Source organism: Amphiura filiformis, chromosome 1, assembly GCF_039555335.1.
Source record: "Amphiura filiformis chromosome 1, Afil_fr2py, whole genome shotgun sequence".
NCBI classification, from domain to species: Eukaryota; Metazoa; Echinodermata; class Ophiuroidea; order Amphilepidida; family Amphiuridae; genus Amphiura; species Amphiura filiformis.
The window spans coordinates 29,476,291-29,488,863 of NC_092628.1; the positions used below are offsets into that span (position 1 = coordinate 29,476,291).

At 35.8% G+C, this 12,573-nt stretch overlaps 1 protein-coding gene across 2 annotated transcripts in view; it reads left to right on the forward strand.

The window, feature by feature from the left end:
• The window catches only part of LOC140140574 (transient receptor potential cation channel subfamily A member 1-like), a 40,183-nt gene that overhangs the window by 9,642 nt on the left and 17,968 nt on the right, over positions 1-12,573 (forward strand). For both annotated transcript variants that reach the window (XM_072162416.1, XM_072162360.1), the window contains exons 7-19: positions 179-276; positions 684-859; positions 1,579-1,627; positions 1,831-2,115; positions 2,454-2,536; positions 2,748-2,909; positions 3,056-3,167; positions 4,628-4,797; positions 8,267-8,411; positions 8,906-8,989; positions 9,265-9,335; positions 11,413-11,626; positions 11,754-11,855. In XM_072162416.1, the coding sequence (XP_072018517.1) occupies positions 179-276; positions 684-859; positions 1,579-1,627; positions 1,831-2,115; positions 2,454-2,536; positions 2,748-2,909; positions 3,056-3,167; positions 4,628-4,797; positions 8,267-8,411; positions 8,906-8,989; positions 9,265-9,335; positions 11,413-11,626; positions 11,754-11,855 (1,751 nt within the window). The remainder of the gene's footprint in view (positions 1-178; positions 277-683; positions 860-1,578; positions 1,628-1,830; positions 2,116-2,453; positions 2,537-2,747; positions 2,910-3,055; positions 3,168-4,627; positions 4,798-8,266; positions 8,412-8,905; positions 8,990-9,264; positions 9,336-11,412; positions 11,627-11,753; positions 11,856-12,573) is intronic.

Sequence of the window (12,573 nt, forward strand, 5' to 3'; positions counted from 1 at the left end):
TTGGCGGGCTATTTTGAAATAGTCATGGTTGCACATGCAGGTGCTTCTTTTGAAAGTCCTAAACAAGGTATAGGAGTCGATGGTAGGATGTGCAGCTTATAGAACACGGATAACCTCTATTATTTTGTATTTAAAGATTCAAATTTGAAAAATATTTTTAATCTTCCTCCTTTTGAAGCTTCTCAACAGGGCATCGGAATCCTTGACTATCTATCTTTAACAGACAATGAAGGTAGTTCTGCTCTACATTTAGCAGTCGGCAGTAGAAATCTAGTGGTATGTTTATTTATATTATTGATAATAATTAATTGAAAAAGAAATGTGTATTTATAATTTCTGTGCACACAATTATTAATGTATGCCAGCTTATCATTTTACATTGAACATTTTACCATGTAAAAAATGTAAAGTTTCTTCAATATCTTCCCCTTTCTCTCATTCCTTCCCCTTCTATTAAATTACTTTAAAAACTATGAATTGTAGTCATTTTAAGAGGATCTCATGTTGAATTTAGAAGAAGCAGGCGTTTTATTAGACAATAAAGCTGACGGGTACCAATCATTTTGATACACCTCGCGCACGTAATATGACACTAGCACTGGGATTGTGCAGGTTGTTTTTTTCAGTACCAGTACTTGTAGTTCCATTTTTTCAAGAATTTCTCGTGTTTAAACAATTTCTAGGTTGCTAAATTTCTGATAGACCGTGGTGCTCCAGTGAACTGTCAGAAAGTGAGTAATGGTTTTGCAGCTTTGCATCAGGCCGCAGTCTTAGGTGATCCGTCTCTAGTCCAGATGTTAATAGATAAGGGAGCCCAGACAGAGATATGTGATAAGGAACAAATGACACCACTACATAGGTAAATATACAACGTAGACAATGAAGAAGGTAGGCCTGTTGAAAGGAACTGACATTAGAATTGAGTAAGAAAGAATCATCTACTTTATATATTCGTTTTCGCATCCGACGAACACCAGAGAGTACTATAAACCGTCCCCACATATGAAGTGCCCAACGCGAGTCGCATATACCGCGAGCAGCGACAATGATAAAACGGCCCGTAAAACGGCTTTAACCGCATAAAAAAATCGACATCTTAATCGTAAACTGGACATACGTACCTCCGAAGGACAAGTGTTATACACTCAGAACGGTGATTACCAGCTTCCTTTGTTATGCATAGTCGCGCTAAAAGTCGACCGATACATGTTGAAATCAGCCCAATAAAGATATACACCTTTTTGCTATAAAATTAATTTTCTCGGTCAAATATAAATCAATAAATTTTTCTTAAGTAATATCAGGTAAAAACATAGTGCTTAGATATACATTAAAAAATCCTGGTGTTAAAATTAGGCATGAAATTAGTGTAATATTTTAAATTTTTATAGGCCTTAACTTCGCCCACGAGCTTTGACAATCATAACAATACAAACGACCGGTTTATAGTTATTTTGGGATTCGGCAGTGATGACTACAAAATTGTATTGTAAATACATTTTCCCCTTACAAAGTGTCGATTTGCCCGATTTTGTATATTTTTAAATCATACTATCGCAATTTCTTTTTCTGTTCTAGGGCGGCTTTATACAATCGGGTAGATACTATTTTGATATTGATACGTCAGGTGAGTGGTAAAATAAATGTGAGCCCGTCTATAATTGAAGACCGTCTGGTTGACACGACGTCAGACGCAAACTAGTCTTTTTAATTCGGTCTTTGATTATAAGTATCTTATCTTTTTTATTTGCTTATATTTCTTTTATTTTTTTCCTGATATTTTATGCTTCAATTAATTGACATAAGTAATAACGGTTTATTTCAATTCAGGGTTTGTTCTTGGACGCAAGAGATGAAGATGATTTCACGCCTCTAATTTGCGCGGCTTGGAAAGGCCAAGTAGACGCTGGTAGATCGCTACTGCGTTATGGAGCCGATATCAAAGTAGTAGATAAAGAAATGAAAACATGCTTGCATTGGGCAGTTGAGACACAACACGAAAAGTTCGTAGAGATGTTATTCGAACATGGACATGATGGTGAGCTTCTTATTGAGCAGCAGGATAGACGGGAACGGACACCCTTGCATTACGCTGCCGAAGTTGGCAATGTACAAGTAAGGTGTTTTTTACAATGTGTATCCTATATCTCAACTTTAATATCTCTTGAAAAGTTCAACTTGATAGTTATTCTCAAATCTCAATAAAAGATGACACAGTGGGTAGCCTGCAACTCGCCCCTTGTACATGAGAGCCCGGGTCTAGGACGTAATTCCATCCAAAGGGGACTTTACGCCGTCGGTTTTTTGGACCATTTTGGATCGAAGAGAGAAGGATGTTATTGTTATACTTCTGCCTGTACCAATCGAATCTTTCCTGTTTTTCCGTGTTGTGTTGATTCAAGGGCGCCGGGGAACCTTTAGCATTATAATTATTATTTCTTATTTTACAACAGCTAGTAAAGTTTCTAATTGAACATGGTGCCAAAGTAGACAGAAAGAATGCCGAGGAGAAGTCATCGCTACACGTTGCTTCTGAGTAAGAATAACCAACTGTTTTGTTTACCTCTTTTATATCCCAAATATTTGCAAACATCATTGGCCTCATCAATAAATTATTGTCTTCAACTTGCACATATGTTTCATAATCTGATAATTATTCTTTTAAAGTATCATCAATATCGTTATTTGCAAACTGCATTGCAATGTTAATCATTATCTTATTTGTTATTGTTGCAATGTGTGCCTAGATCAGGAAATTTAGACTGTGTGATGGAGCTACTTGACGCATGTCCAGTGCCTCTCAATGATGATGACATAGATGACATGACACCATTACTCCTTGCTAGTCAAAATGGCCACCATCACGTCGTCAAATATCTCATTAAAATGGGAGCTGACATTGAAAGCAGGTAAAGCAAATACCATAATGGGTTTATTTATCCAAATTCAAAGAGCCAGTAAAATGCGGCAGTAAATTTCACATTTCAAACAATTTTTTTTTCAAACACAATATTAATTGTCAGTTACTGTTTGATTTTGACTCTGTGGATTACAGGAATGATGATAGAAGATCTGCCCTGGCTTTAGCAGCACAGAACAACCAACTTGAAGTTCTGGCTTTTCTCATAGAAAACAACGCAGAAGTGAACGTCCTAGATAAAGACAGGGTAAAATCCATACAACTTTATGTATACCGGCAAAGTTAAGCTAGGACCCATATAATATTTTCTAAGTTAGAAGAAGCGATGGCGCCAGGTTTATTATTTTGTTGGGGAAGGGGGGGGGGGTGGATGTTACACAGCAAAATTTTTTTTTTTTATGTTGGGCGATAACGTGTTGGTAAAATAACATTCAACAAATACACAATTTATGACATCGATCATTGCCCAACGTTAGGAATTGCATGAATAATGAAATGTTGGATGATATAAAAACAATCCAGCAACGTTGGGCGATTTTAAGAAAAAATGGGCGATTTTATGTTGGGCGATAACGTGTTGGTAAAATGACATTCAACAAATACACAATTTATGACATCGATCATTGCCCAACGTTGGGAATTGCATGAATTTAATAAAATGTTGGGTAATATAAGAAACAAATCAAGCAACGTTTGGCGAGTTTAATCCGGAGCAGGGAAATATATTTTTGTTGGGCGACAAAGCAAAAGTTCATGATGTTTTTACCAACCTTGGTAAAGAACATTCTTTTCCTGCCAATAAAGTTGGTCAAAGTATGGTTTTGCTCAACCATGGTCACATGGTGTTCCTTTGCGAACTGTGGTTGGTCATTTGTGTTGTGCAGAAAATATGCAAATGCATTGCAGACAACAAGATGACCGGTGGGTTGCTGCAAAGCTTGTGTGGATTGGGGTCTTCAAGCACAAGCGACATGGACTGAGCTTAAACTAAGTGTCATACCCGATAAAATGTTATACTTTATAATATAATTTCCTACAAAACAGTGAAATGAACTTCCCATTCATAGTGTTTAACCAACTATTGGTTGTATTTTGCCCAACATGCCCATAATCGACCTTTTGAATTGAAATTTTGAAATGCCCAACATTTCATAGTAAATCGATCAACAATTGGCTTTTAAAATGCCCAACATTTAATAGTAAATCGTCCAACAATTGGCCTTCAAAATATCAACATTTTAAATGCCCAACATTTAATAGTAATGCCCATTTGTTGTGTAATGAAAATGACTCATTTGTTGTTGAAAAAATCTACCCAACAAGTGGGCAAAAATATGTGTCCAACGGTGTTGGTGAAAATTTGCCCATTAGATGGGTGGGATGCATACTTCAGCAACGTTGGGCGAAATGTTGGGCCAAATTTCGCCCAATTTGTTTGCAGTGTAAAATTCGGAAAATTAAAATTGTGCGATTATGCCCCAAAGTAGTAGACTTTCGATGATTTTATATCCGGGAGGGGGACCTTTTTAGGGAAAAATTGCCCTTGCGTAGAGCGTAGTTGTTGACTCACGAAGTCTATGGTAGATATTGAATTGCAATGTCTTCGAATTATTGGATCTACGATACATGGATAAAGTTAAAAATAACATACGGAAAATGCGGAAGGTTGCACTAGCTATGACTAGATATGATTCTTTTTTTACACAGAATACTCCTCTTCATTTGTGTGCCTATGTTGGTCATTCCGAGCCGGTGACAATACTTCTTAACAGTGGAGCTGATGTTACGTTACCAAACAAATATGGCAAATACGCATTGGATGTAGCGATTGAAAGGAAACAAGAGGACGTAGCTAAGGCAATATTGTCTAGCAAATGGTAAAGATATCTTTATTTCTTTCAGGACGGACGGGATGCCCAATATTAAGCAATAATTAGAAAGTTAAAAATGTTTAAAAACGTTAGAACAATTGATGTATAGGATATTTATACCCCCGAGGCTCCACCCAAAAGTGGCGACACTCTTGCCCTTTGTCTCGCAAAAGCTATTGGTACGCCCATGTTCCAACCAGAACATGGACATTTAAGGGTTTACACTGTTCCCCTTACTTTATAGCGGCTTCTGAAAAAGAAAAGAATAGTTTGCACTGTCTACGATATCTAGTTAGTATATGACACAGCAAAGTGTAAAGCTATTAGGATTCAATAGAATTCAATGGCATTTGTATACTTTTCATCTATCTCCTGAACTTCATATATATTCTTTTCATGAATCTCTTGAACTTGAGGAGCAGCTTGGCAGACAAAACATTGAACGCTTAAATGTCAAAATATAACCAGTATATATGATTCTATTACCCCCACGACCCATTATTCAAAATCGCGCACTGTGATTTGTTGAAACGCGTCACGTGACAGACCATTAATTAGCGATAAAGTCAAGGGCAACGAACTTTATGTTCTTCTATCATCACAACGCACAGCAGAGCGCACAGCGCACCTGCTTATGTAGGGGAGAATGGAATGTCAGGGGTGTGTTATTGTATGTGCATACCTGCTTATAGGGGAGAATGGAATGTTAGGTTATGTTATTGGAATGTGCATACGCTTTGGCTACGCGTATGCGCTCCACCTTGAGGTAAACAACTTGAAATATTTGGGCAAAAAAATTGATATTTTCTCTTTAAATCACACTATTTTGTGGTAATAGAATAGAAATAAAGGGTGCAGCATTATCCTTTACACGCAAATAATGTGTCCTCGGCAGTAAAAACGTTTAAATAATGGGTTCGGCTGCGCCTCACCCATTATTTAAGTTTTTACTGCCTCGGACACATTATTTTCGTGTAAAGGATCATGCATTACCCTTTATTTCTTAATTACAAGTTTCTTCTTTTAAGCATAATACCGTTTTCTGTTACTTACAAAAAGACGAAACAAAATAATTACTTATTCAGTAATCACTAATCAGTATATCCGGGCGTTTATTCATCAAGATTATATAAAATGAGACCGATCTTTTATTTCTTGTTTAAGTATATACTTAACTTGTTGAAGTATATTATACTTTTAAGTATAATATACTTAAACAAGTTAAGTATATACTTAAAAACAAGCAATAACAGATTGATCTCCTTTTTTTTATGGCAAGAGCTATATGTGTGTGGGTGTTTGGATGACCTTTAATTCTTTTTCTAATAACTGAAGAGATAAGAGCGTTTAAAAGCTTTGAAGATAATCGAATTTTGTTTGGGTCAAAGCTGAGCTTTACTTTTAACAGGAACTTTTAACACCTTAACTCTTATAAATTCATGAAGCTATTGTCATGCTTCTTACATTATTAAATCCATAAAATTATTCTTATATAAAGGAAATAAAATGTCAGATGAATATGTTACTACTTCTGTTTTTAATAACCATCTTTTAAGAGTACTTTTTGCGTTCAATTTGTGATGAGATCATCAATTCATAAAATGAAGAGAAGAAAGTTGAACTTTTATCCGGGTGTTATCAGTAAATAGATGCATTTTTGTAGGATTGTAGATTAAATAATCTTTAGCTTTCGTCGTCTGGTCTGACGGCTTGATCACAAGTGACTTGGTCCACTACACAAGAAAGAAACAATAGCGGAAAGGAAGTTCACAAGAGCAAACACAAAAGAATCAACTTATATTAAACAACACAAATCAGCTATCACTGACCACATCGCTCAAGAATTCATGTCACGTCATCGAATGGGAAGGGGCTCAAACGCATTCACTGGAAGAATAAGGGAAGCAATCCAAATCCGCAAAAAAGGGGCCAAAGCAATCAACCGCGAGTCCGCGACGAAGGTATCTCTCTCGTTTACGTATACGATCCACTGCTGAGAACAAATACAATCATCGCTTCCGGGAAATGTCAACAAGCCGTGTCTCGGGAAAAGCAGTGGGCCAGTTTATTGTCTGTCATCAAGCCGTCAGACCAGATGGCGAAAGCTAAATATAGCGAGTTACTTTTTTCATTTCAAATGTCTGAATTATTCCGGATGTTATCTTAGAAATTTTATTGATAGTTAAGAAAAAGAAAAGCTTGAGTGTTATTGAACGTATTAAATCGTTTAATTTCTTGGTTTTAAAGTTAAAAACACTTCACTTCTTTAAGTATTTAAGGGCCGCTTGAGAATTTTGAGTGGATGTAGAATATTCGATGCAACATGCCTTCGTTATTTGATATATTCCCATATATTTCCATTCTAAGGAATGTTTGATGACGTAAAATCGATAATATATTTCCACCAGACATTCGACCACACACACCCCTAAGTCATACACAAATTTGCCCAGGCCGATTTCCCTAAAATGAACATTTTCAAAAAGGAAACATGTTTTGCATGGATCGACTCGAACCCACGCCGATATAAAAGAAACAGTAATCTTTAGTGGGGTACTATGGAATAATTAAATAAACTGAGCTCAAAAAGAAACTTATAATTTTTTACAACTTGTGAATCACAAGGTCATATCTTAAAATACTGTCAATAAAACTGAACCAAAATTACACACAGAATTACCTCAATACTCTACTCAAAACACATGTCAGTAACCAAGCAGTTGTCCAACTGACACAACAGCAAAATGCACTGTCATGAGACGGCTTCCTGGACTTCCTTCACTTTCACAGCCCAACATTTGGCACCCAGGACAAAAAATCTGTGAGAATGCACACAAGATCCTTGTACAGATGAAAAACGGGGCTGCTTTCTGCTTTTCACACACTTTTTCCTGAAACAGGGCTGGGCTGTGAATGTGGTCCAGGAAGCTGTCCCATGTCAGTGCATTTTGCTGTTGTGTCAGTTGGATAACTGCTTGGTTACTGACATGTGTTAAGAGTATTGAAGAAAATCTGTGTGTAATTTTGGTTCAATTTGATGGACAGGATTTCAAGATATGACCTTGTGAAAAATTATAAGTTTCTTTTTGAGCTCAGTTTATATATTTAACGATCCTTTCAGTTTTCATTTTCACAAAAGTAGAAACAAATGGTTTTTACACCCCCCCCACCCCCAAATATTTCATTAGAAACCCTCCCACTCTGTTATTTCTAAAAGGTAATCAAGCTTCCTTAACATGTGCATTAAATTAGCGTTATTTGATTTGATTCTAAAAACACTTTTATAATTTTTTCATTATGGCGTACTGCGCTGTAACAATCAACGTACCATATTATCAATTTTATGTTATCAAACATTCGTTAGAAGTTCAACAATAAAAAAAGAATGGAAATATATTAAATAATGAAGATGTTTCATCGAATTTTCGGAGTCTGTTTGGTCACTAAATCATAATCTTGTATATATATTTTGCAGTTGGGAAAAAGCAATGCACAATTACGACGCTAATGGTCTGAGCCCGATGAAGAAACTGATCGAAGTGTTACCAGATGCAGCTGTGCAGGTTATGGACCAATGTGTAACCAAGTCACACGATGATAATATAGACCCTGAATTACAGGTGGATACAATGTTGGTTAATTTAAATGTCTTCTTGGGACATTGCATCATTTTATCACAAATAAAATATAAAATAACAGTTAAAAACAGACTTGGCTTTCAAATTTTTGCGCATGCCAAAATATCATTCTTTTTTTTTAATGTTATGAAAGCGAATATGAAGCAAGTTTGCCAAATATCAGAATGCTAGTACATAATACTAAAATTAGTCTTCATAAGTCTTTTGGTTGATGATTCCAGCACACAAACAAAACACACACTAAAAAACGCAATTTACTTTCATCCGGCAAAACAGAATGATATTTGTGATATGACCCCCAATTTTTTTATGCAAAGACCCAAGAACCTCAACGTAAGTTTAGCTTCCTTATACCTTTCACACTGTTCTTATAAGTTTGTTTGTGCAAAATATTCTATTAAGTCTTTCAAAAACTAGGTACCGGTAATATCGTGGCATTTATATGGGGCATTTTTGTCCTTTGTTTCCTTTTTCAGGTGACCTATGACTATCGCTTTGTTGATCCAGGACCAGATGATATATCATATGAGAAAAACAACTGCAGGTATTTTGCATTAGAGGTATGACACAGAATGGTTAAGGAAGATGCATTAAGAAGCAATAATAACATCAATTACACCAACAACAGGCTAACAACGACGCCAGAAAAGTTAATGTAACTTAAACAACTCATTTGCTTTTCATTTATGTATACGTATAACGCGTAAGTTTTATTTATGCCATAATATTCTTTCCCATTTGTGTTTGTTCAAGTTAAGTGTTAGAATACCTTACCTCTCACTTACTAGAATACATAATTTATTATTTATTAAATATTTTTCTTTCTCATATTTAGACAATGGTTGAATACAGAAGAGAAACACTTCTTGCACATGAACTGTCTCAGAACATTCTTGCCAGAAAATGGTACGTTAAAACAGTTAAAAAGTCCTTCACGTACTTACCCCACCGGGGGGGGCACTTCAATATGAAATGGATATAGGTGTAGGTCTGGCACTTTCGCACTAAGGGGCATTCGGTGAGAGCAAAATGTAAAAAAATATGGGCTCATTGGGTGAGAGCATGATTTTTGGCATTCGGTGAGAGCAAAATGTAAAAAATATGGGGTCATTGGGTGAGAACATGACCTTTTTTAAAAATGGAATCTTTGGGTGAGAGCCGAAACAGCGCCACAGAAACCTCGAAAACCGAATTTCTAGTTTTAAATGGCTTCAAATTTCTTTGTTTTGTCAAAATAAGTAACAATATCAGTGATAAATGAAAGTTGCTGTTCAAATTGAACTTGTAAGGGTCTTTGGGTAACAGATCAAATGGAAAAATAGGGGGTCTTCGGGTGACAAAGCATGTGTTCGTAAAAAAATATGGGGTCTTTGGGTGACAGCGATGCTGAAAAAGGGGGTCTTAACAACCCTACATACGCGTCACCTCCAAAGTTAGAGTGCCCCCCCCCCCCAGGGCCCCCACCCTTTATCCCGTGACATGTAAAGCACTGTCGAGGATTGTCAGTTGTGATTACGAGGGATTAATACTACAGCGTATTTTAATCTCAGTTTCGATGCTAACCCGAGGGATTGGATGGTAGAAACACAGTAGAACTAGAAACAACGAGATAGTTGTTGCATGAACTAGAAACAACGAGATATAGTTGTGGCATACAATGCCTATACAAGCTGATTCAAAAAGAAGTAAACTCCACGGTTGTTTGATGTGATCATTTATTAATTTTTCTAACAAAACATTATTATAATGTTCAATTCGAGACCTGAATTATACCAACAGCTATCACAATAATAAACTGTATACATAATATTATGTAGCAATTTTTAACATAGATTTTCGTGTCTATGTCAAATTATTCATCTTTATCTGCTTTTTTTGTGGTAATTGAAATTCTAAAACTGTGCATTTGTGTGCAAATTGAGGGCGCTATTTACATATATTTTAAATTTAAATTAGCTAAATAATATGAGTGGTACCTTACATTTTATGATAAAAAGTTTTTTGAAAATTTCCTTGCCATTTGTTTTTTTTCTGATGTTCTAATACCATTTTACAAGTGTCTACCCCTTGTAAAGATTTTAGATAAATAGCGCCATCATTGTTCAACTTTTCTTTAAAATGACTTAGTTTTACATGCCATCAAACAACCGTGACTCATGTTTGTGGCACTTTTGTACGAAATCATTGAAAAGAGAAGATTCTGAACGTCTATATTAACAAAAGAATAAAACCAACCATTTTTGTAGCGGGACACTGTTTCATTTCCCAAGCATGTAGCCATGATGGTAGTGTATTGGCTGGTATGGCGCGATATTCAAATGCAAAATCAATAATGCCTAACGGGCTACATTATGGCCTAACAGACGGGCTACAAGGGTTCTTTTTAAATTTTTAAATTTTAATTTCATCATATTCATGATATTGCTCTGCACACAAAGAAACGAGCCAAGTACAGTATGGCACCTTCACAACATTTCCGAAGTAAATTTTAGTAAGACCATCCGGAAGGCAATAAATTACATGAGTTATAAGAGTTATCATGGTTATACGAGCAGCTATCCATCGAAACTGCAGCACCGTCGGGGATTTTGCATTTTAATATTGAGCGCCATACCAATCAATACACTACGCGCTTGGTAAGCCAAACCGTGCAGCTACAAAAAATGATGGGTTTTATTCAAATAAAATGAATGTAACTTGGGTTTGGCGTAAGCAAGTACAACAATTATTTATTTCATTTACAGCGGGTACGGTATATCCCTGATATCAGCTTGTACGGTATGTCCATGTACAATCAGCTTGTACGGTATGTCCATGTACAATCAGCTTGTACGGTATGCCCATGTCCATGAATCAGTATGTCCATGAAAACATAATTATGATGAAAACCATTGACATAAGAAGTGGCTAACGTCGTGATCGATGGCAAGGCATATCCAATTGTAAATTAATCCATTTTAACATTTTGTTTTATGTCTTACAGGAAAAAGTATGCTGCTCTCTGCAATTACTGCGATCTATTAATGTATCTTACCTTTCTGGTATCCAACATTATATATCTCGATCGACTAGGAGACCTGAAACCGCTCTTTCAAATGTCTGAGTCTGACCAGTCCGGTTGTCCAGTGTTTAATAGTACAAATCTGAATCGGTCGATTTTCATGTTAAAAGAAACGGACATTGGATTTGATTTGTCGGTAATTGTTATTTTTGTTTTGTTTTGTGGATGTAATATAGCAAAAAAACCAATTCATATCGCTTATTCTCATTCGAAAACGGGAAGTGTAAAGATGTTTAAAGGCATACTTTTTTTCCACATTTCAGGGTGTCTACATACGAGACTATTACCTCATCGGAATGCAGATCTATATTTTGATGTTTATCATATACCGAATTATCCGGGAATTGCCTCAAATATTTAGACAGGTAAAAATTATTCTAACAAAAGGAATTCTCTGCCGATTATTATAAAATATCATGGTTTAAAAAAAATTTTGAGATGTTTTTTATACCCAGGAGCTTCCAGGATTGTGTTTTGAGAGGGCTCTGGATTTTTAAGTGTACTTTTAGGGCATAATAAATCGTAGATATGAGATAAGTGGACATCATATTTGGTTTTTAATTTAATTCTGGACATTTAAAAGGAATATTTTGTGATTTTTCCATCACTTTGTGTGGTATGTTTGAGTAGGTATCCACGAAAATGGTTTATTCTCAAAATTTCAGTACATTCAAATTTTGCATTTGCAAGTTATGCATGATTATGTTATTATATAACATTTCGCCATATTCCACTGTGCAGTGCTGTGTATCTGTTATACAGAACTCAATACAAAATTGACGATCAAATTTGGGCTAAGCGAATGATTCTGAAAGTAATGTTTTGCACACAGCAGTATGTAGCCAGTGGTTTCGGTGGTATACACAACTCCTCTGACTGAGGGATGAAGCTATGAATAACACGTTTAAACGTGTATTAATAATTATGTTTAACAAATAACTTATTAAATAAAGAAATGAGACGGTCCACATAGTCCATCCTATAAGGGTTAGACAATGCAAGACGAATAATGTATGGGTGAATCGGAAAGGAATAACATAAGTTAAAGAACTTTTGTCTTAAAATGAGTTTATGAGGCTCTGG